The sequence below is a fragment of the Aspergillus affinis genome (assembly GCF_023601865.1).
Source record: "Aspergillus affinis strain CMG 70 chromosome Unknown NODE_12_length_464043_cov_86_772839, whole genome shotgun sequence".
In the NCBI taxonomy this organism is placed as follows: Eukaryota; Fungi; Ascomycota; class Eurotiomycetes; order Eurotiales; family Aspergillaceae; genus Aspergillus; species Aspergillus affinis.
The window spans coordinates 225,696-247,467 of record NW_026515793.1 but is presented as its reverse complement, the minus strand read 5'-3'; the positions used below and the strand labels follow the sequence as shown (position 1 = coordinate 247,467).

General features: G+C 51.5%; 5 protein-coding genes across 5 annotated transcripts; 1 reads left to right on the top strand and 4 right to left on the bottom strand.

Moving 5' to 3' along the window:
• Nucleotides 1–612: 612 nt before the first annotated feature.
• On the bottom strand, nt 613–4,005 carry KD926_001485 (putative mucin family signaling protein Msb2; the record flags this gene model as incomplete). The annotated part of the gene is made up of 1 exon (XM_053096722.1): nt 613–4,005. One exon carries the CDS (start codon nt 4,003–4,005, stop codon nt 613–615), a length of 3,393 nt encoding a protein of 1,130 aa, XP_052959236.1.
• Nucleotides 4,006–8,312: 4,307 nt separating this feature from the next.
• On the bottom strand, nt 8,313–8,859 carry KD926_001484 (L-PSP endoribonuclease family protein; the record flags this gene model as incomplete). Its single annotated transcript, XM_053096721.1, has 3 exons — nt 8,313–8,414; nt 8,476–8,625; nt 8,695–8,859. The coding sequence occupies 3 exons, from the start codon at nt 8,857–8,859 to the stop codon at nt 8,313–8,315; spliced, it is 417 nt and encodes a 138-aa protein (XP_052959235.1).
• A 1,476-nt stretch (nt 8,860–10,335) lies between these two features.
• Nucleotides 10,336–13,947, top strand: KD926_001483 (DUF3433 domain-containing protein; the record flags this gene model as incomplete). Its single annotated transcript, XM_053096720.1, has 1 exon — nt 10,336–13,947. One exon carries the CDS (start codon nt 10,336–10,338, stop codon nt 13,945–13,947), a length of 3,612 nt encoding a protein of 1,203 aa, XP_052959234.1.
• Nucleotides 13,948–14,357: 410 nt separating this feature from the next.
• Nucleotides 14,358–16,281, bottom strand: KD926_001482 (AFG1 family ATPase; the record flags this gene model as incomplete). The annotated part of the gene is made up of 4 exons (XM_053096718.1): nt 14,358–14,702; nt 14,800–15,316; nt 15,373–15,820; nt 15,909–16,281. 4 exons carry the CDS (start codon nt 16,279–16,281, stop codon nt 14,358–14,360), a joined length of 1,683 nt encoding a protein of 560 aa, XP_052959233.1.
• Nucleotides 16,282–17,207: 926 nt separating this feature from the next.
• KD926_001481 (phosphatidylinositol-3-phosphate-binding protein BEM1) lies at nt 17,208–19,654 on the bottom strand (the record flags this gene model as incomplete). Its single annotated transcript, XM_053096717.1, has 4 exons — nt 17,208–18,125; nt 18,207–18,971; nt 19,339–19,434; nt 19,649–19,654. 4 exons carry the CDS (start codon nt 19,652–19,654, stop codon nt 17,208–17,210), a joined length of 1,785 nt encoding a protein of 594 aa, XP_052959232.1.
• Between the last annotated feature and the right edge of the window lie 2,118 nt (nt 19,655–21,772).

Here is a 21,772-nt window from a genome sequence, read left to right as displayed (position 1 = left end):
GAACACGGCTCATTCGCTGCTCTACTTGCAATATACATCTGTACACAAAAAAGATCGACAAGGACGGACAAGAGGGAAAGCGGAGACAATAAAGGGCAGTGCAGTATAGGACATCACTCGTCACAGATACCTACCACCCCACCATTAGGGCATAGTAAGAATAAAAGGTCCGAAAGGAAAAGGGACGGTATAAGTAATGATTGCGGTGCGGGCGAGGTCTTTTTGCGCCGAGTCACCATCAAGGAAAGTAAGAATGGAAGGATCAAGATTGAAGGGAATGTAAAGGGATAAGAGATAAAAGAAAAAGGCCAAAACAGATGGGGAATAAGAAGAGAAGAATATGTTAGGACAATGTAAAAGAAACAACAAGCGTCCTCAAGGGACGCCAGGAAATCCAAATTGAATACAATCAGAAGGTAAACCAGACACGTAGATAGATTCCCGGTCAATATGGGAGCGAGGAACTGCTGGAAGAGCGATTCTCCAATCGGGCGAGCTTGCTCTTTCCTTTATACTTGTATTCCATGACTCCCACTTATTGAAGCCTTTGGGAGTCCACCGTCTATCTTTTTTTTTCGATTTCTTTTTTTTCTTGATATACCCGACTTAAGCTTAGTTCCATCCAAGAGAATTTTCTGCCATCACGGGTGCACTGATCATTTGCGTACGGGCGCTTCCTCCTCGGCTGACCTGGCTGTTGCGAGACATGCGGCCACCGGCAGCGAGGACCGAGCCGCCACCGTGGCCCTCACTCATCTGCTCAACGGTCGAGCTGGATCGCTGGTGCAATTGACGCTTCTTCCGGTACCGGCGAGCGACCCAGAACATACCTGCACCATAGGCAGCTGCACCGGCCACAACGCCAACGCCAATGCCAACAGAGCTGGGGCGGGCGCTTGAGCTACCGCTAGCGCCTCCATCGCCGTTGCCATCGCCATTATCATTGTTATTGCCATTGCCATTGGACCCATTGCCAGTTTTTCCGGCAAACCAGGGGGGGCCAACCCCGTTGGGCCAAATACTGATGGTGGGATCAATCATAGAGAACAACGTGTTCACAGACTCGTCAGACTCGTGGTAGAATTTCGAAACGGGGTTTTTAATTTCAACCTCGAGTTGCGATTCGAACGTTGTACTGTTGGGCTTTAGGTTATGCAGGTACGTATTATTTGAAACCCAGGCGTAAACGGTCGTGGCAAGGTAGCCGTTCATCTGCAATGGTTTGATTTCAATCATCGAAATCTGCTCACTGGAAAGCCCCATAGTGTACTGGAGACCTTTCGGAACAAAATGGAAGATTTGGGTTGATGACAGCATAGTAGTGGCAACAAAGCTGTAGCGAAGTCTCTCGTCGAATCCAAGACGAATCATGACAGCATCCTTAGGTTTCAACCCTTGTTCTTCATTCGGTGCGATATTCCCAGGAAGTTGTACTTGCGTGGTAGTGGAAGTTGCAGTCGCGTGGGTAACTGAATCGTGGGTCGTAGGCGTTGGGGGCTCCACGAGAATAGTAGAGGGCACCCAATCATCGTTGTCACTGCTTGTACTGGCCTGCGTGGTGGGCTCGGGTGTTGGTTCTGGCACAGGCTCTGGGGTAGGAGTTGTTTCAACGGCTGGTTGCGTGGTGCTTGGGGGCGGCGGCGGCTGCGTGCTAGGCTGCGTGGTGCTAGGCTGCGGCGGCGGTAGTGTGCTGGGCTGCGTGGTGCCTGGCTGGGATGGTTGTTCTGTGCTTGTAGGTGCCGGTGCAGCGGTAGATATAGGGGTCGCCGGGTTTGTAGGGCCCGCTGAGGGAGCTTTGGAGCTAATCAGAGCAGTCGAGGAGAAGCCGGCAGATCCAGACTTTGTACCAGTGGGAATGACGGCTCCACTAGTTGTTGCGGGCGGTGCAGATGTGCCAAGCGAGGCCGATGAGCTTAAGGTGGCTGTTTCACTCTGGGAAGCGGTCGCACTTTGAGATCCGGTAGCACTTTGGGAAACAGTAGCACTTTGGGATGCACTGGCACTCTGAGACGCAGTGGCGCTCTGGGATTCGGTGACATCATGCGTTCCCGTCCTACTATCCGAGGTCGATCCTCCAGGAACAATAAGGGCACTAGTCGCCGAAGTACCAGAGGGGCCAGGCTGGGAGCTGCTCACTGGAGTGCCCGTAACCTGCGATGTAAGACCCAGTGCTGTGCTCAAAACCCCGGACACATCAAGAGAGCCACTCGATGCCGAGGGAGTCACAAGCGGTACACTGACGGGAATGGTAGGGAAGATACCGCTAGAACTGGTGGCCTCTGAGCCAGTGCTGACACCACCACTAGTTTTCGTCTCGGCAGGAGTGGATGCTAACTCAGTTTGGCTTGGAACGACAGATTTTGTCGGGCTAGGGAGACCGGATGACTCGGATTCGGTTGAGCTGGTAGTGTCGGACAGAATATCTGACACAATTGATTCAACAATGCCTGACGAATGAGTAGACGACGGCGCGGCGTCCCTAGAGTTTGACGGAGCAGTCGAGCGGGTCGCGACATCCCCGGAGCTCTGGGAAGGCAAGACAGTACTTGAAGTCGACCCGGAATCAATGATGGGAATCGAGCTAGGCCCTGGCTGGCTTGTTGTAGGGGACAGATCGCTAGAGCTGGGGACGTTCGAGGAATCCGAGTGACTGGGAGTCAAAGTAACATCAGCAGAGCTGAGAATGTCGGTGGAGCTCGGAACGGTGGAATCCGACCGACTCGGCGTGAAACCCGAATCAGTAGAGCTGGGAATAGTCAATGAGTCAGATTGACTGGGGGTGAGAGCGACATCGGTAGAGCTTTGAACAATCGAGGAATTCGGCTTGCTGGGAGTGAAAACCGACTCGGTGGAGCTGGGCACACTGTTAGAATCGGATTGGCTTGAAATGCGAGCCGGATCAATAGAGCTGAAAGCGCTAGATGATTCAGATTGAGCTGGAGCAGAAGCCAGGTCAGTCGAGCTGGAAGATCCACCCAGAAGATCCGACAACAACCCCGGGACCAGTCCCGGGGTTGGAGTTGAATACGGGGTCGAGGGCGGGACCACTTCCACTGGAGTGGAGGGGCTTGTCAGGCCGAGTGTAGCGTCATCGGATCTCTGGGAGGATTCCGGGACATTGGTAGTCGTCGCAGAATCGATGATGGGAACTGAACTGGCAACCGGCTTGGAGTTGGCTGTAGTGGTCACACTCGACAGTTCGGTCGGGGTAGCAGGAGCCACGGGTACGGCAGAGCTGGATGCTGTTCCCCACAAGCTACTGACAAAGCTATCCCATGCGTCCGTCAGCTTGGTTCCGGTGCTAGACGGTGTCGGAACAGCCTGCACTGAAGGAGTCTCCGTCACACCCTGGTTGGCTTCCGTGGAGATTGCAGGCTGGGAAGAAGCGGTTTCCTGGGTGGGTTGACTGAGAGTTGCAAGGAGCGGAGAGGTGGTTGTCTGGCTGGGTTGACTGGGAATTGCAGGCTGGGAAGAGACAGTTTCCTGGTTGACCTGGCTGGAAGTCGTAGGCAGCGATGTGGTATCCTGGTCCGTGGGTTGGGGGGCGGGAACCGGAGTAGATTCATGGGTCTGCGACGTCGGGGATACCGCAGGCGTACTAGCTGGAGGCGGCGGTTGCTCCGTGATAGACGTCGCACTTGTCGAGGTCACGGCACCGGGCGTCGCAGCAGGCGGGGTGCCCGTAATAGTATGCGTGATCCCATTCAAATCTACCGAGAGGGTGATAGGAATAACCACCACCGGAGGAGACGGATCGGCCACCGGAGTCGTGGTCACTACCTCTGCGGTTTCGGTCGGCTGCGGCACATTGGTATTGGGTTTCGTTACCAGCTCGGAGGTCTGGGGATTGGCCACCGGGGTCGAAGAAGCCTGGTAGTTGATCTGTCTCTTGAATTGTTTAGGGATAAACCGAGGCTTTAATTCTGGCTCGACCTGAGCCGCGACAAGGTTCAGGCCTCCCAGAGACAAGAAGGCCGTAAGCACGGCTGCCGTAGGCGGATGCATGGCGAAAGCGAAAAAGAGCGTAGTACCTGGCAAATAAAGGAACGGCTAAGGATGAAGGCGATATATAAAAAAGAGTGAACGGACAGCGCGAGGCTGAGTCAAGGACCACCAAGCCAAGCAAGCGACGAAGGATCCGGACGTTGAAAACTAGTATCAATTATCGATCTCCGGATTCATGAGTTCGATGGCTGGAGCGTGGTCTGATCCGCGAGCTGACTTTCTTCCCTTTCCTTTGCCGTCGGGGCAAATCACCAGTATAATCGAGTTCCGACGAGGCCAGCGATAAAATCGGAAATTCTCGATCAAGACGTCCTATCGGGATGAAGGCGGGAATGGAACGGTATGGGAAGTTGGGCGATAGGATTGGATGATAAACAAATGCGGATCTAAAAGAGCGGCAGGGTGCGTGGATGGCGCAGATGATCCAACGGAGAACCCTTGACGAAAAGATTCGGATAAAAACACACAAATAACGAGCGTGGGTGCTGTAAGGAGCGAGCGACGAGATCTAAAACAAGAAAGAGAAAAATGTCAAAAGAAAGACCGTGGCGGGGGAGGTGGTTGTTATGGTGAACCGGCGCGGGTGGGAGATAGCGATCCGGGCAGTGAGTCGTACCTGAGCGCGACCGTGGGAGGGGGGTGGATGCAAGGAGAGCAATTGGCGAACAATGATCTGGTCCCAAGGGTCGCTGACGTAGAATGCGCGTTCAAAGATGGGCTACGTCAACGCCAGCATCAAGATGGCGAAGCATCAGAGGGGGGGAGGGAGGGAAGAGAAGAAGGGAAAGGAAGAAAAAGAAACAAGAAACAACAGCAATTCCAGAAGCAAATTGAAGGGAAGGAAAGAAAAGAGAGAAGAGAAGGGTGGAAAAAAGGAATGTAAAAAGCGAAAGGAAGGGAAGGGAAGGGGAGATTAGTTTGGCTGGTTTACTTTGGGGCTTTGGTCTGGTCTGGTTGGTCGGGTTTGTTTAGTGCCGTTTAGTAGAATTGGGTCGGGCCCCGTTAAGTTTAGCGTGGCAGAGTAATTGCAAACAAAAGGGGGAAATAAATAAAAAAAAAAAGAGGGGGCGTCGGGTGCATTAATCGCAGGCAACGCGGGCGGGCTTATCCTCACGCACCGGCTGAGATGGTCGATGAGGTGGATGCCCCGGTGGACTTAGGCCCACCTCCATTGCGTGGGAGATGGGATCTTCTTTCGCCATGGCCTCATCAGTGCGATCACGGATCATGTAATTCTGGGTCTCTTGGTCTTTTTTGGGCTTTTTCGGGCTTTTTTTTTTTTTTCCTTTTTTTTTGACCTTACTAATTCTATTCATGGAATACCGTCCCCCGTCCCTCCGTGCACACACGTAGGTACCGTGGAGGTTAGGACGGTCCTGCATATCCCGGGGATATATGCACATACCTCCCAGACTGATGATCTGAGATATCTTACAGCAATTAGAAGTGATAGATACGTATTCTCAGACTGCCCGAAGCATCCTCAATTCTAAAGAACCCCACGAGTTGTCCCAGATAAAACAACCCACTGCATTAGTTGTTATTATTTGTTCCCTACGGAGTAGTTAACTAGTTAGTTAAATACTGCTATTCTTACCTCATCCAAATGTCTCAAGGCAATCTTGCCACGCACTGAGCTTCCATTCCATGATTTCCATCCTTTCCGTGAGAACTATTGACAAAGTAGGGTAGTACTGCAGGTAGTGCCTACTAGTCCCGTCACCACCGAAGTCACTGCTTCTCTGCAGACTGCAGACTGCAGCAGCGAGCAGACTAGAGCGTCGTCGGAGCAGATGACCCTATCGACCATCCGGGTGTAATAGGGATCGACAAAGAGATGGACTCCGGTCAAAACTTCGAGTGGCACAAATTTCGTCGGATGGCGTCCACCATGCGGGACAGAGTGCATTATCACCGGAGAAATCTCAAGTCGGTCGGTAGCAGACCAGCAACAAATAGGCACGATCACGACCATTGAAGGAACTAATAGTTCCTGGGACTACTGAGTAGGGACCCCAAGTGAGGATTCGGCCTAAAATCTGATGGACGAGCAGGGGCAGGTCAATAACCCAAATAAGCCCATCAATCGCAAGCCATATTAAAGTGCTCGATCCCCCGGCGAGGGTGCTCGAATCCATGGATATTCTCCTCGAATCCTCGGTAGACAGTGGCTACCGAGGAGTCAAACGGATGCAATTGTGCGGTGCACATCACAATTCCGGGCCATCGTACGGAGTACAGGACAGGACACACCCCCCACCCGCCTAATTCTCGCAGATTCCGTCAAGGTTCGGACCATTGCAAGGCCTAGACCGACGGCGTCGGGTTAGTGTGCGTGTTCCTGGCAGTGTGGAGATGGTCGAGGTGCGTGGCGATACCAATGGCCCGTCAGAGTCAGCGAGTGGCTGTGACAAAGAGATCAACAAAGCAGTTGGGCTTACTCTTTTTTTTCCCCTTCCTGCGTCTTTTCCTTCCAAGATAGTTCCACAGAACATGTAGGATGGTTCGTTTTGCAGGCACAATGAAAATGCTCGGTCAGCGAAATGCGTCTTCCTTCTCGACTACTGTCCAAGACTTCAAGGACGACGACGAGGACCGGGCCAAGAAGGTTGACCACATTCGGCTTAGCCTGCGTCCCCCCCCCCTTTTTTAGAGTCAAGTAAGTTAGTAACAGTCACACTGACCATCCGTCTTGTCTCACCATCACCGCTTTCCCAAATGTCAGTCACCTTGTTATCCAGTATCCCGATAGTGTGTTTTTCGCCGGAACTATTATTATTCTATCTCCTTAGAGAACCTTCTAATAGGTCCATTTCTTCTAGTCACCGCCGCTATTAACCTTAGGGAACTGGTTCCTCGCTTTCTCAGAGGCAGCGAGCGTTGGAGATGCTGACCCAAGGTAGATGTCGACTTGTTACAGAGCATTTGGGAGGATTATGGCCCGAAAATTATCCACACATACGAGGTCTGCCAGTCTAGCTACGGGGCTCCGTACTCTCTGTCAGAGACTGAGGTACCACGTAGCTTAGTTCAATAATGTCCACTACGACTACGGAGCACCTATGATGTACTATTTTAATGCACTCTTCGTACGGAGTACAAAGCAATAAGCTTCGTGTTATCCTTCCGAAATGTCGGGCTGGACAATCAGTGATCTGCCGTGACATATCCTGGAATGTCTGCTTAACGGAAATTCGAGTTGAAACAGTCTTCATTCCATCCCTTCTGTCTCAACGGTCAACGCTCCCGACTCTCGGAGAACAAGGGAGGTCAAGACAACATAGCACAGCATTCCTGATTGGTTTGAGATTTGGTTTTCTATGGAAGCTGCGTCTTTTCTCTTCCACTATTTCCTCTATTCCGTAGAGAGTACGCAAGTGCGTCGTCGAAGCAATGTCTCTTGGCTAGAGCCACACGGCGGAGCCAGACTGTTACAGTATGCGAAGGCCGTGAATATCCGGCCAGCTAAATCGAAAAGTCACGGAGAGCACTTGCTCTGATAAGGCCGATGGAGCACGGACTCGGACCGTCGTATGTTCTGTGACGTCCAAATTTTTAGGACAGTTATGTGCTATCTTTGTATGAGCTACTCAGGTCTGGTCCGAGGCATCTTCCATCATAGTCTCATCAGTCATCGTGCATTCGATTTGTACTCCGGACTTGCATCGATACCGGACATGATAAAGTATATCGGGCAACCGCGAGAGTCTGATAGGCTGTCCCCAAAATTGGGACCGACCACCGAAACTCGCGAAGTTAGGTAGGCGAAACCTTTTCCACATCCCCCTTTCTAATAAAAGGTGCGCCTAATTTAGTTCGCTGCTTCACGTCTACGGTCTACCACGGACTGGCAACGGCGCTATTCCTGTTCCTGACGAAGGGCCGGCCGGCTTTCCGCGGTCCATTGGCTGCTAACCGAGCTCTTGGCAGTCGGTAGCGAGCGCAGTCAGGCAGGCACCAAAATAAGGCAGGTACGGAGTAGATAGAGCTCTTTCCCTCTATGGGTACAGTTATGTACTTCATATGGAGTAGAAGGTACAGTAGCCTCTAGATATGTGACAGTAACATCATCCCAGCTGTGCGGTCGCCCTGGTGCATGTTCAATCGAGCCTGAAAGAATAATTAGCAAGTATAAATTCTTTGACAGGACGAATATATATTCCTGACACGCATGATCGAGTCCCCTACTAACATTACGAATCTGAACACCAAGAATTCTTCCTTTGAATACTAACATGTCAAGCTACCATTTTCTTGCTTCCCTGTCAACACCCTCGTCAGGGCAATCCAGAGCCCCCCCCCCCCCCCTACAGCCGAGAAGCCCGACCGGGGCGAGTGACAAACCCCGAACACTCGATCTCGACATCCGTTCCAAGAGGCAGTGTCTTGACCGCCACGCACGTACGTGCCTAGACAGCGACGTTAGAATAAAAGTCAAGGGTCTCAGTATGTTACAAAAGGTCAAGATACCGGTTTAGGATCAGCGAAGAAAGAATTGTAAACCTCGTTCACCGCACCGAAATCTCCCATATCCGCCAAGAAAATGTTCACTTTCACCGCATCCTGAAGGCTGGATCCACCGGCTTCAAGGACGGCTCCCAGGTTCTGAAGCACTTGTTTCTGTCCCATAGTGTATCAACAGAGTGCACTCCATGAAATATACAGGAAAACAAATGAAATGAGACTCACCGTTCGGTTTTGGATCGAGCCTTCGACCATCTTTCCCGTGGCAGCATTCACCCCCACCTGTCCTGAACAGTAGACGACGTCGCCGACCACGATTCCTTGCGAGAGAAAAGGTGGAGGCAGGGGAGCCTTGTCGGTGCTGACAGAAACCCGTGCTGCTTTGGACATGCTGCGCTGCTATTGCCTATGGGACTGGAGTATATGGCTATCTGGACGAGATCATTGAAGCGGAGATGGAATCTCGTTTAGCGTTGACACTCACGGACTTCACGATGTCTCCAGGGCGGGGAAAGAAGCGGTTACCCCACTAGGTAAACCCTGACTAAGAACGGAGTCCACCACGCTGCACTCCAGGACAGCGTGGAATGAGGAATCCCATAGAAGGCTACAGGCATACTAAATATACAGAAAAAAAAAAGAACAAAGAAGCAAGCTGACCACACGGTAGATACCTCAGGCCACGAGTTCTTGGGCACGGTCAGGTGATGTCACGTCGTTCCTTCCCTCTCGACGATGCTCAACCGAACTGAACCCAACACAACACAAGATTGGAAAGCTTCAAAACCCTTTCTTTCTCTTTCCAATAATCCTTGAGACGGACCCCATCTTTCTTCGAGATATGGATCCTCTTCCAATTGATTCGGTAGAAGAAATGCACGCGGCTCATCCATCGCTTTCCCTATACCAATCTCTGGGGCTACAAACACTTACCCTGAACTCATAATTGCAGATTGTAATCACAATCTAATTAAAGAAATAACCTGGCAATCCTGGACGCAGTACAACAAGAGTCTAGGAGATCTTGCGAAGATTGGTTTTGTATCAGCCCATTCACCTTGCACTCCAGTCTGCGCCGCCCTTGGCATTCAGCTGTGCCCAACACCTCTTATATAGACGAACGAGGGGATTAAGTCGATCGATACTCAGCCTTGCTATAGCTGCAGTATAGATGGCCTTAGATTGGTCAAGAGGTGCAACTAAATTAGGGGCTCGCTGCATTGTAACATCACCCATGGCTTTTAAGCGCCCTCTAGGCGCTCTAGTCCTCAACCCCATCACGCCAAATTCCAACTCATTGACCATAATCAATCTGATAATTATAAAGGACATGGCCAAACGTGCTTGCGAGACACTCATTTCTAACTTATCTAAATTTCCCCGCACTTGCATCTCAAGTGCTTTCAATGGTATCTATTGAGCAAATAATGGCCGGCCTCATGCAGAGTCTTCGACAATTACTCTCATGGAACAGAAAATCGGGCTATGCGCCGCCAAATCGAACATCACAGAAAGCCGCAACAGCCCAATTAATGAGTCCGAGAAAAGAAAGAATCCTTAAAACAACTCTGTTGCATACCGTTCTAGATGTTGCCTCGAAAGACCAGGGTAGCGATGGTATCACTGAACTTTGGGTGCCGTTCGTCTTGCGTCGAGAAGGCATGGTTCTATTCTTGGGCGTGTTCATCGCTCTTCTAGTCACTTTGGTATTTTTATACATTTTTTCGAACCGAAACCACGGCCTTGTGACTTTGAAACAAGAAGACCTACATTATCTATGGACCTATGGACCAACTGCCGGTGGGAGCGCTCCTAGAAGCACAAGCATTGTATCTGTTCCTGTGACTGATGAGCAATACAGTTTTCATGGTCCTCGCTGCATTTTGGTCTGTGGTGCAATATCGGGCCATGCAGCTAATGCCATGGTTGTTGATGCTGCGCAGCCCACGGTGTCCTTCTGATGGAATCTTACTTGATTATCTTTCAGACTGGGTCATGATCAGTCTTTACAAATCTATAAGGCGGAAGCATTTTTTTATCACCTTTACGATCCTGGGCACCCTTCTCCTTACCGGTGCAACGGTAACTTCTACTGGCCTGCTGACCGTCCAGACGATGCGCTTTGATCGAGAGGCTTCGATGCGCGTTCCCTGGGGCTTTAATGGCTCTGATTATGACCCCGACACGGTAGACTCCCGCGCGTATGCAACGCAGATGGCGGTAGAGCTATTCGATGGATCACCGCCTCTTGGACTTCAAGAGAACCATGCCTTTTCTCCTTTCTACGCCGAGAGTGGACGCGCTGGGGATACCTTCATGTCCAAAAATTTATCCCAGGCTACCGTGGATGTTTTTACAATGGAGCTTGATTGTGAAGATACACCTATCTCAACCCCACAGAGAGACGTGATTGCAACACACCCGAGAGACAAAGATTGCTGGCATAATTATGGCGCCGCAAATTTTGACAGCGATCCAAGAGCGATATACGAGGATCCTGAGTATCGACTGTACATGAAGCTTCTCGGATGCAAACGCCAAGAACTCCATTCAAGCTCGCAGCCCATACGAGAGATCGACTGGCGTATATGGGTGGTGTTGAGCCATCTCGAACCTAACGCGACCGTTGTGGACACAGGGAGATGGACTTTAGCGTATGGACCTGAAGGACCTTACTACAATAAATCGACTGCTTTTGTTTCGTGGAGGTTTCTAGCGAAAGTGTGCACCCCACGGTACACAATCCGCAAAGCTCTGACTAGTATATCATACACCAACGATAGCAGCCCTGCTGTCGGCACGATTGATTTTGACGAACAGGGCGAAGCCGATACTATCCCAGGTGTGTCAGCTCATGATATCTTGTATGGAGTTTGGCACTCTTTGTCCGTTTCCACAAAATCGTCTCAGACCCCTGTCGCGTTACTGCTATCGGCTGATGAGAACGGCAAGGCGCAATACTGGGGTACAGATCGCCTTCAACGAGAGCTCAAACAGAAGGTATCCGCTATGGGGGCCCAGGTTGCCCGCCAATATATGCTGAAACCGGCCGACATTGTAACCCGCGGGAGAGCTAACAGTTTGGTAAAACGGCTTGTGGTACGGGAATTGGCCTTTGGGCTGGTGACAACAATTCTCGGGCTTCTTGTCGCCATTGCGAGTGGTCTTATCATCGTGTATCTCCCGGCAGCAGCCTGCCCTCGTGACCCTGGTTCAATTGCTGGCTTGGCGACTATTCTGTCAAGAAGCCCGGAGATAATGGAACATTTGACTGATATGGGCTCTAAACCAATCTCTGCGATTACGGCTCTGATATCTGACCAGAAGCATGGCGTATCTGCTACGCGTGAAGGGGATTTTGTGATCACCATACATCGGGTGTCGTCTGCAAACAGGCGCCGATCCACAGGAAATGACCAAATCGAGTGGTGGCGTCCCCTCTCGGTGAGAATACCGGTGCGCTCCTTGACATTTGGCATTCCCTTGGCTTTGATATGTACTCTCGAGAGTCTTTCACAGCACTCAAAAAGATCCGGGGGCATAGCTCCGATTGAAGATGAGATCTCGCCAGTGCGATACACATGGACCTATATTCCAGCATTGGTCATGCTCGCGGTGCGGATCCTGTTCCATGATCTTGAATCCTGTGCCCGAATCTTCCAGCCGTACAATTGCCTTCAGCGAGCCCACGCAGTGCCTCGGATGAGTATCCTGGAGGATTACAAAGGCAAACTCTCTCTAGTGGTCTTACTGAATGCGGCACGTAAGCGGCATTGGGCGCTGGCAGCTGCTGCAATGGGAGTGCTGGTGTCATTTGCTCTCCCAATCGCCGTGGCAGGCCTATACACCACCGACACTGTGATGCAACCTATAGAAGTTAACCTCACCCGACTGGACCGATGGAGGTTCAAGGACTCTAACCATGTCCCATATACAGACGTGCGGGCCAAAGACAATTTGCTCGGAGGCTTGCTGCTATATCTTGATGATGTCACCGAGCCACAGTGGACGTACCAAAACCTCGCCATTCCGAAAGTCGTGCTTTCCGATCTATCGATGGACCCAGGATATTTTGATGCCCGCTTACCTGCAGTGCGTGGCAGTTACGCTTGCCAGCATATTCCCCCGGATCAGATCACCTGGGAGATCAAGGGACCAAACAAGTATATAAAGGATGCGGATCCTTCATCTCGCATGATTTATCCCACTTACACAACGCAGAAGGTGTGTACAGGGTTTGATCAACCCTCCATAGTGCCATTTAATGTCGAGCTTCCAGAATCCGGAGGTTATCTCGTTGGCAGGTATAATACGGAAATCGATGACTGTCCGCAATATATGGAGATGTTTGGTAAAGCCAATGGTACTCGGGAGGAAGATATAGAGGACTTTTTCGTTCTCGGATGCTCGCAGCGCCTGGAACAGGTGGACGTGGACCTACGTTTGTCTCTTCCTTCATATAACCTGGATCTCTCCAAGACACCAACTATTGTCGCAAACTCTAGCAAGATGCTTGTAGAGCGTTGGCTTAATCAATCGTCCATTTTCGAACCTGTCCTACCCAACACAACAGACGCCTTGCTGGACTTTTCTATGGGAAACAACGAAGATACAAATCTATCAATGTTGGACCGCACCCTTCGAGCTTCGATATACGGCATCAACGGGACAAAGAATCCGGATGATTACCTTGACCCGACAAGGTATATAGAGAGAAAAAACTGGGTCATCGGCATCGTGACAGCGCAGACCCTAAACAGCCATGCCCGGGTGGAATTGAACACATCGGAACAGCATGTCATTGGCACGGCGAATCTGTTCCGGCCGCGTCTTTATGTCGTCCAAAGCCGCGTATCTACTTCCATCCTCGAAGGGGCCCTTGCGGCTATGGTCCTCTGTGGGGCAGCAGCAATCACGCTCATGAAGACCCGGCACGTTCTCCCCAAGAACCCAACCACCATTGCTGCAGTGGCCAGTCTCCTAGCCGGGTCGGAAATGATGAAAGAGAACGTGATCCCGAGGGGCTCAGAGTGGTGCGACGACAAGGAGCTCAAAAGACGCCGGGTCTTTGAAGACCTCACATTCAGCATGAAATGGTGGCCTGGGCAGAAAGAGCCTGCCGCCGCCGACGATGACGACGAAGGGCCCGAGACTCGTTCGAACGGGGCCGAGAACCCAGCTTCGAGAGCAAGCTCACGTTCGAGATCGAATGATGAGTCTACTCTGAGGGAGAGTTCCCATTCAAATGCCGGCTCTACTTTGAGGGGAAGTTCTGTTTCGAGTGAACATCGTTCCATCGGGGAAGATCATCTTCCGAACGAGGCCGTTCAGGAAGAAGAGCTTTCTCTTATTGAGGTGCCATCAAATGAGGCGCTGGCTGGTGACGCACTCGATCAGGATCAAAATCCTACTTCGGGTCAAGAACGTCCCCGAGACCGATTCGGGATCGACGTGGATCAGCTGGCGGTATCGGTATAGGACATGGTGTTTTTGTATAGCAATAGGACAAACTAAGACTGACTTTTGTTATTTGCTGATTTTGACGAATATACGAGATGATGTAATGAGACTTGCTGGTATCTAATCATAGCGTGTTTATATCAACCAATGAACAAGATGACAAATTGTCGTATGAAAATCTATTCAATAGCTATGTGATAACCCTTGATATAAACTTGTCTAGTAGAAGGAAAAGAACAACATATGTATATACACCCCTCTATGGGGACATATATGTGCATGTGCAACAAAAAAGCACAGCCACCAACGGACAAACAAGGTATAAAGCACAAACACACACACACACACATATATATGAAAACACGACATCAACATCTATAAACAGCCACGCAAAAAGAGACTTCAAAGGTAGACGGGCAGACAATAAATCACATGTTATCCTCACCCCAATGACTCCTTGCTTTCATATAAGCATCATGCTCCCCTTTCCCCTCTTCAGCCGACATCCCGAGCCCCAGACCCCGTTCGATCCACTCCTTGCTGCCCATCTCGGAGAGACGGGAAAGCGCACGCGCGAACGCGAAGCGCTCCTCGTCGCCGCTGAAGATAGAGGTCGATTTGAGCGCCTGCATCGAGAGACCGAGGTCGTCCATCATCATGCGCATGGCATCGGAGAGGTCGCTGCCGTCGGACTCGTCGAGGGAGTCTTTCATTTCGGTTTCAGAGATGAAGATGTTCGTGAGGGGAACGGCGGATGTGAGGACGAGTTTGGCCTGGTTGGTGGTTGTGTGTTAATAATGTGGAGATTTCAATGGGTTTCTAGGTTCTAGAGAGGTAGAGATGAAGGGAGGGGAAAAAGAAAAGACATACCCTGCTTTCGTAGACGGCGTCGATGAAGGTGATGAATCGTCGGGCGAGGTCTCGTTGGGTTAGGTTCATGCCTGGCACGTCGGTGACGATGAAAGCGTCGTAGTTGCGCACGAGTTCGAGGTAGTCGGCGGCTCCGGTGGCGCGGCCGATCAGCTGGTTGAAGCTAAATTGCGCGGCTCGGCCACTGGCCATGGGCACTTCGATCTTACGGCCCCAGACCTCCTGGGTCGCGGCGTGCGGAGGGTCATTGATGGGGTCGCCCAAGAATTCGAACCACTTCTGCGCGTGACGCCCCGCGTCCTCGTCTAGCGGGTGGTGGTAGACGCCGGATGGAGGGCGGGGGATCTTTCGGTAGTCGGTGGGGGAGTTCAGGTTGATCACGTCGAGGGCGGTCTTGAGCAGGTTGATGCAGGGGATGAACGACTCGCGCTGAATTCCGTTCTTGTACAGGTCATCGGGATGTCGGTTGGACGTCGTCACGAGCGCAACGCCGTGGGCCATGAGGGACTCAAGCAGCCTTGGATAGGTCAGTCCAGTCGTCCGGGTTAGTTTGACTTGGAGTTGGAGGCTCACCGTCTCAGAATCATGGCGTCGGCTACATCCGTACACTGGAATTCATCGAAACACAACACGCTGGACTTCTCCGCAATGTCGGCGGCCACGAGTGGTAGCGCGTCGAAGTCGTTGCCGAACCGCATCTTCACCACGTGCACCCGCTTGTGGACATCCTGCATGAAGTTGTGGAAATGGATTCGCGTCTTAGACGAGATATTGGGCGGCAGAGTGTCATAAAACAGGTCCATAAGCATGGTTTTCCCGCACCCAACATCACCATACATGTACAGGCCCTTGGGGAGAGATTTGGGAATCGCCAATTCCTCCTGTTTACCCCGTCCGAAGAGGGAGCCGAGAAACGACGCCTTGGGTTTCGGGTCCAGCGATTCGACACTCGGATGAACGACCGGGGGAGGGTTGTAGTGTCTCAGACGTTCGTACAGGTCTTGGAGTTGCCCGATGATCTCTGGAAGTGCACCCCAGCGTTAGCTCGCCTCTCGTTATCACTCTTCAGATCCAACGCGGGGGACAAAGACAGCAGCAGCAGCACATACGTCGTTGATGAGGGTCATCCCGCAACCGACCCTGCTGCACCCGTAGATCGTATTCCTTCAAAGGACCGCCTTGCAGCCCAGCTGCGGCGTCCGCGGGTGTGTCCTCGCCGGCGTTGGTCGCGGCCTCGGTTGCGAACCGTCGCACGTACGGGCTAGGCTGAAGCCGTTGCGCGCTCAAGCGACCGGTTTGCGGTATCGTCGCCCGACAGGCCCGCAGGTGATTCGGATGCTGGTGCACATGGCGCCTGGATTCCCGAGAGTACACTCGCTTCGTCCGCCGAGGAGTGGCACGGAGCAAAGATGCGTTGCTCGGCCTCAGCGCGCCCGGCAAGATGTCCGCGCACAACTTTGCGGACGACCCGCTCACCGACATTTCGACACGAATATGTTCAGGGAGCCCCGGTGTAATTTCCTCGCGCTTCAGGTCAACACATGCAGTTGTTTGGCGGGGGAGGTTGCGACGGTGTTGTTATGGGAGAGCCGAGGTCGGGAATTTTCAAGGACAAGACACGCTCTTCTCCCCGGCCGGGAATTATTCGGCGAAAGGTCAAGTGCGGCGGCCACGCGGGCGTAAAAAGGCGGGGAAGGAGATGGTATGCGTGCAACCAAGTCTAGTCCAAATTGCGCAAAGACAGGATAGAATAAACGCAACTCACGTCGAACCCCAGCAAGAAGGGAGGGAGCGAACGAGAGAGAGAAGATTAAAAAAGGGATCGATTTAATTTTGCGGCGAAGAACCCAATTCCGCGGCGAGCAAAAAAAGATCCGACGCGGGGTCATGTGACCGGGGATCCGGCACCGCCCGATTTCGTCGGTTCAGGGTATATGTACATCCATCACTACCAGAAGCCGTTGGACCGAGGAAAAAAGGGGATGAAACCCACAGTGGGTGTATATGCAAGTGAGAAATTATGTACATGGGATCAACTGTGCATCAAGAAGGGTATGGAAATCACAATCAGCCAGAAACGGCCCACGGAACAAAACCAGATCAAATGCAGAGAACTTCAAAGAAATACATGATAACATAACGTTTCGGACATCTCGTTCTTAATCATCCGTCAATCAAAAAATCAATACCGGCCCTCGGGAGGGCTGGTCGTTCATCAGAGGAAATTAGAGACCGTAACACCGATGCACCCGTGAATAAAAAGCCGTGGCAAATAAGAACCAGGGAACAAAAAATAGAAGAAGATAGAGAGAAGATATGGCACGTGTGGCGGATGACCAAAAAATCTATCGCAAAAATGCCGAGGGGAAATAGTGTTTCTATGCAGAACATTGCCGGCGTACGCTTCTTTAAACGAGGCCAACGTAGAGGGTAAGTTTGGAGTTTCGTTGGACGGCAGTGTCGAGGTCGGTGTCGCTGATCAGATCGACGTATGTGCCGGACGGCTCATCCTTGTACTGCACGGACATGCCTTCGTGGATCTTCAGGCGATCCATGAGTTTCTCCTTGAGCTGCTGAACGCTGATGTCGCTGGGGACTCGGATGGCGATCAGATCGTCCTGGAAGAACACCTTGACTTTCATGGCGCCGCTGCTCGAGGTGGTGGACACTTGCGTGATCGAGCTCGGTTGCCGGTTCATCGAGGGTGGACCGCCATTGCTGGCCGACAACGACGGTTGTCCCCGCTGGTGCGATCCCCGTTCTGCGCTCAATTGGGCCTGGGAGGACTGGCGAGAGGCGCTACGCGACGGCTCGTGAACCGAGGAGTGGTGGGAGCCGCCAGAGAAGCGCGCGTCCTCCCCGAAAGCGTTGGGGTCGATTTCGAAATCGCCGGCCCGAGGAGCAAAGAGTTGCCGGAGGAGTTGACAGCGGGCGATGTGCGGCGGCATAGAGAGGAGTTTCTTGACGTACTCGTCAAGGTTCTGTCGACGACCGTTGGAAATTGCGTCGGTGACGTGCGTGACGGGGCCCGGCATGAAGGGCAACGTTCGCGCTTTGCCTCGGTTACCGGCCTCCTCCTCAAACTGGGTCAGAAGGGCGATCTGGAAGTCGTAAAAGTCATGGTAGTAACGAGACAGCTCCCAGCAGCGACCGTCTTCCATTTTGGCCTCGATGATATACCAGTACTTGTCGTTGTCGAAACAGTACCGTGGGATCGACGCGGCCACGGGGGCCATGAGGGATTGTTGGTGGTAGTTCTGTGGCGGGGGTTGGGACATATGTTGCGGCGCCACCGAGCCTTTGCTGGCGTTGCGGTGATGGTAACCCTAGTGTCGCTTCGATTAGTACGTGTCGACCACCCGACGACCCCCAGAATCCCCCCGATAGAGGACAGAGTTGCGACTCACATAGGAATTGCCATTCTGACTCAGATGGCCCATGCTCTGATGGCCAACGGACATCTTTTCAACGCCCGAGGTGACGGATTGCATGGGAGATCCGACCGTATCAATCTTGCCCAAGGTGATACTGCTGTTCTTGTACTCGGCAGTCATTTTCTTCCATTCCTCCACCTTAGGAACGCCAGCACGCCGGACGGCATCCAACGGATCCGTCACGGCCTGGCCCGACTGCATATCGCGCAGTTCGATAAAGGACACGGGAATCAGGCCGGGACCGCCCAAACGGCCGATGGGCTTAGCGACGAACCATTCGGGGTTTGACTGGGCAATGACGATGATGGCTTCGCCGGCCTTTGCGTCGAGCTCATCGGGTCGCTCCGCTTGGAAATCGTATTGTACAATGCCGTAGACCATGGGGCTCGACCCGCCCTTTCCGAAAGCCGACATCCTGAGAGGGTTCTGCTGCTTCGGCGGGGAGACAAAATCAGATACAGGAAACGCGGCGGGAGCTCGATCTGAGAAACCGGAGTCGTGAGGCTCTTTCTTCTTATGAAGGTCGATGGAGCCACCGCTGTCTCTTTCGTTCTTGCCAATGACCTCAAAGAATGACACCGGCACCAACCCCCTGGCAGTAGGGATGAGGGGATTGCACGCTTCGTACCAATCCAAGTCGTCCTCCCTGCTGATAACGTGAAAGAAATCTCCCTTGCTGAATGCCAACTCCTGGGAGTTCCCGGGCTCTGGTTGGTAGTCGTAAAGAGCTTTGATGACCTACGTGCAGGACAGGGATGGGGTCAATAAATGCGGGTTTAAGACGGGGAAGGATGCAGGCCGACTAAAGCCGGGTGGTGGACGGGGAGGGAAAATAACACGAAATACACGAAACACCGAAATTACGGCGAATTCGAGACCGGCAGAAGAAGAACAATAAGAAGGGGAACAAGAGAACGAGAGAATGAGAGAATGAGAATGACGACAGACGAGGGGGTGAAAGGATGGCTGGAGAGGAAGAGAAACAAACAAACAGAGATGTAAGGTTTCAAAAGGTAGTAGTAACATTTAACAGAAAGGGACGGAAAAAAAATTAAAGGGAAAAAAAAAAAAAAAGAAAATTAAAAAAGACGCGCGCCTTACGTACCTTTTTCGGAGGCAGAATGGCAATGGCGGATTTAGGCGTAATGGAGAGGTGGTGGGGTTTGGGGTCCTTTTCCCCTTTGAGAGAACGTCTGATAGCCTAATGGAAGAAATTGCGAAGGTTAGGGTATGAGGTAGTTGCAAATCAAAAGATACCAAAGTCAATGCCGCGTTAAAGAGAAAGGGGAATCCAGCAACAAGCGACAATCGAGATAAACGAGGGGCGGGAGAAGAGGGAGAAGGGAAAGGGAGAGGGCGAGAGCGCAAGATGAAACGAGGGGCGACGCTGCGAACAAACAGTCATAAACACACACCTTCATTCTTCAGGCGAACCAACTTCTTAGTGGCCGAGGTTTCACTTTGCACGTTTCGTTTCGGTTCCAAGAAAAGAGGCAGGAAAATAAAATAAAACAAATCAAACCCCCTAAAAATCATACACCATCCAATATAACTCTAAATAATGTATCCGCCGCCTCAAAAAGGAAGGAGAATGGAGACCGACGGAAAATTAAGCGATAGCGATATCGCGAAATATAGAGACAGATAGGCAGACACAACAGGCACAGGTAACCAGGCAGAGTGTATGATATGAGAGAGAGAGCGACCAGATCCCAAGAAAATTGATAAGAGAAAGACAGAGGGACGGGTTTGGATATGGACGAGGGAGAGAAAGAGAGAAAGAGATGGGGAAGGTGGGGAGAGAAAGGAGACAACGAAAGAGTGGGAAAGAGAGAGAAAGAGAGAAGGAAAAGAAAGGAACGGGATAAGGAGTGAAAGAGAAGGATGGACGGTGGTGATAGTCCAAGTCAAGTAGGAAACGCAGCAGCGTAGCAATCAAGCGCGTCCGGCAGTCAGAATATGATGGAAGTACCAATCAGTGGTGGTGATGATGATGATGATGGTCTGGTCAAATAATAACGATTATCCTGGAATAAAAAAAAATTAAAAATTAAAAAAGAAAGCCAGAAAGAAAATGACTGGTACTTGCTGTGCCTCTTCTGGAAATCTTGATTCCCTGTCACGCTCTTTTTTTTTTTCTTTATCGTTTTTACTTGCTTTTTGCCTTCTTTTTTGTTTTTGTTTTTTTTTTGTTTTTTTTTTTTTTATCTGTTTTGTGTTCCCTGCTTTTTTCCCCCTCTCTTCTTTTCTTTTTTTTTGGCCCTCGTGTTTCAACTACAACCACGGGTGAATCAGCGTGGTCGATCAGGAATCTCGCGACGACTCAAAAAACAGAGGCCCGCTTTGTGTCTCCCCCCTGAGATTAGCTGCAATCCGCCCGACTTTGACAGGTTCCAACTCGGTACCGCGATGCCTGTCCGTCTCTGTGTGTGTTCTCCGTTCTCTGTATGCGCCGATGCACATACACCGTACGTACTGGGATGCGGCAGGAACCACTTCGATCTTCTGTCCGTTTTCTCGCCGACCTCTCCTTGCGCGGGGCGACAAAGACGTGAGGTTTGTGGGTGGCTGACGGTGGATTCGGGATGAGAAATGGAATTGGAGAGATGTGAAATTGGGGGGAGGGACCGTGGGGTTTTCCCCTCCGGTGGCGGGTGCACAACGCCTGCCGGTTGGCTGGTCCAAAGGGTAGGGAACACACGGTCTAGGGAAGGCTTCCTATTACCTAGTAGTAGTAGTAGTAGTAGGGAGGGACAGAGAAATGGAAGAGAATGTAAGTCAGCACTCTGTATGGTCTGCACCGAGACCCAGAATGATGTATCCGAAGCGGGTGCAATGTGTCTAACTATCCGATTTGTTAAATTAACTGTTGACAATAACTAGATGGAGATCAATTGCAAGTGATAGATCCAGAAGACTGACAGATTGATTAATTTGATCGATCGGGGTACTTATCTCCAACGTATCAACACCGTACGGAGTAGAATTCTGGATAGTACCGTACCGTACCAGGGGAGCAGTGGAGCTTCTTTTCTTTTCTTTTCTTCTGTTCTGTTTCCTTCTCTCGGATATCCACAGTAAGAAAAATGATTTCCAACTCCGTTTCGTTCCCAGTCCGGCGGGTGAGGTGGTTCAACGTGGAGTTCGAAAGGATTCTAGTGAGGTTGCAGAGTACACCGTAGAGGAGTCGGGAATCATGACTGCTACGCAGAAAAGAAAGAAAAAAAGCTCAATTAAGATGAACGAAGGTATCAAACCCCAAGAAAAGATTTAAGCCTAACAGCGATCATCAACGCATGACCCGAATGATGAAGGTGATGATAATCTGAAGCTACCCTATGGCGACCGTTGCGTGCCTAAAGCCGGTGCTTCGCCATTCCTTGTCGGGTGCTGCTCCCCGGCCGCCTACCCGGCTCCAAGCGACCAGTGACGAGCCGACAAGGCTCTTAGTGTCATTCCCGCCCGGCCCTGTTGGCGCCCTAAAGCCTTCCCCCGTCCCACTTGGTGAATCCCTGCGGTCGGGCAGCAGCGGTTCTCGC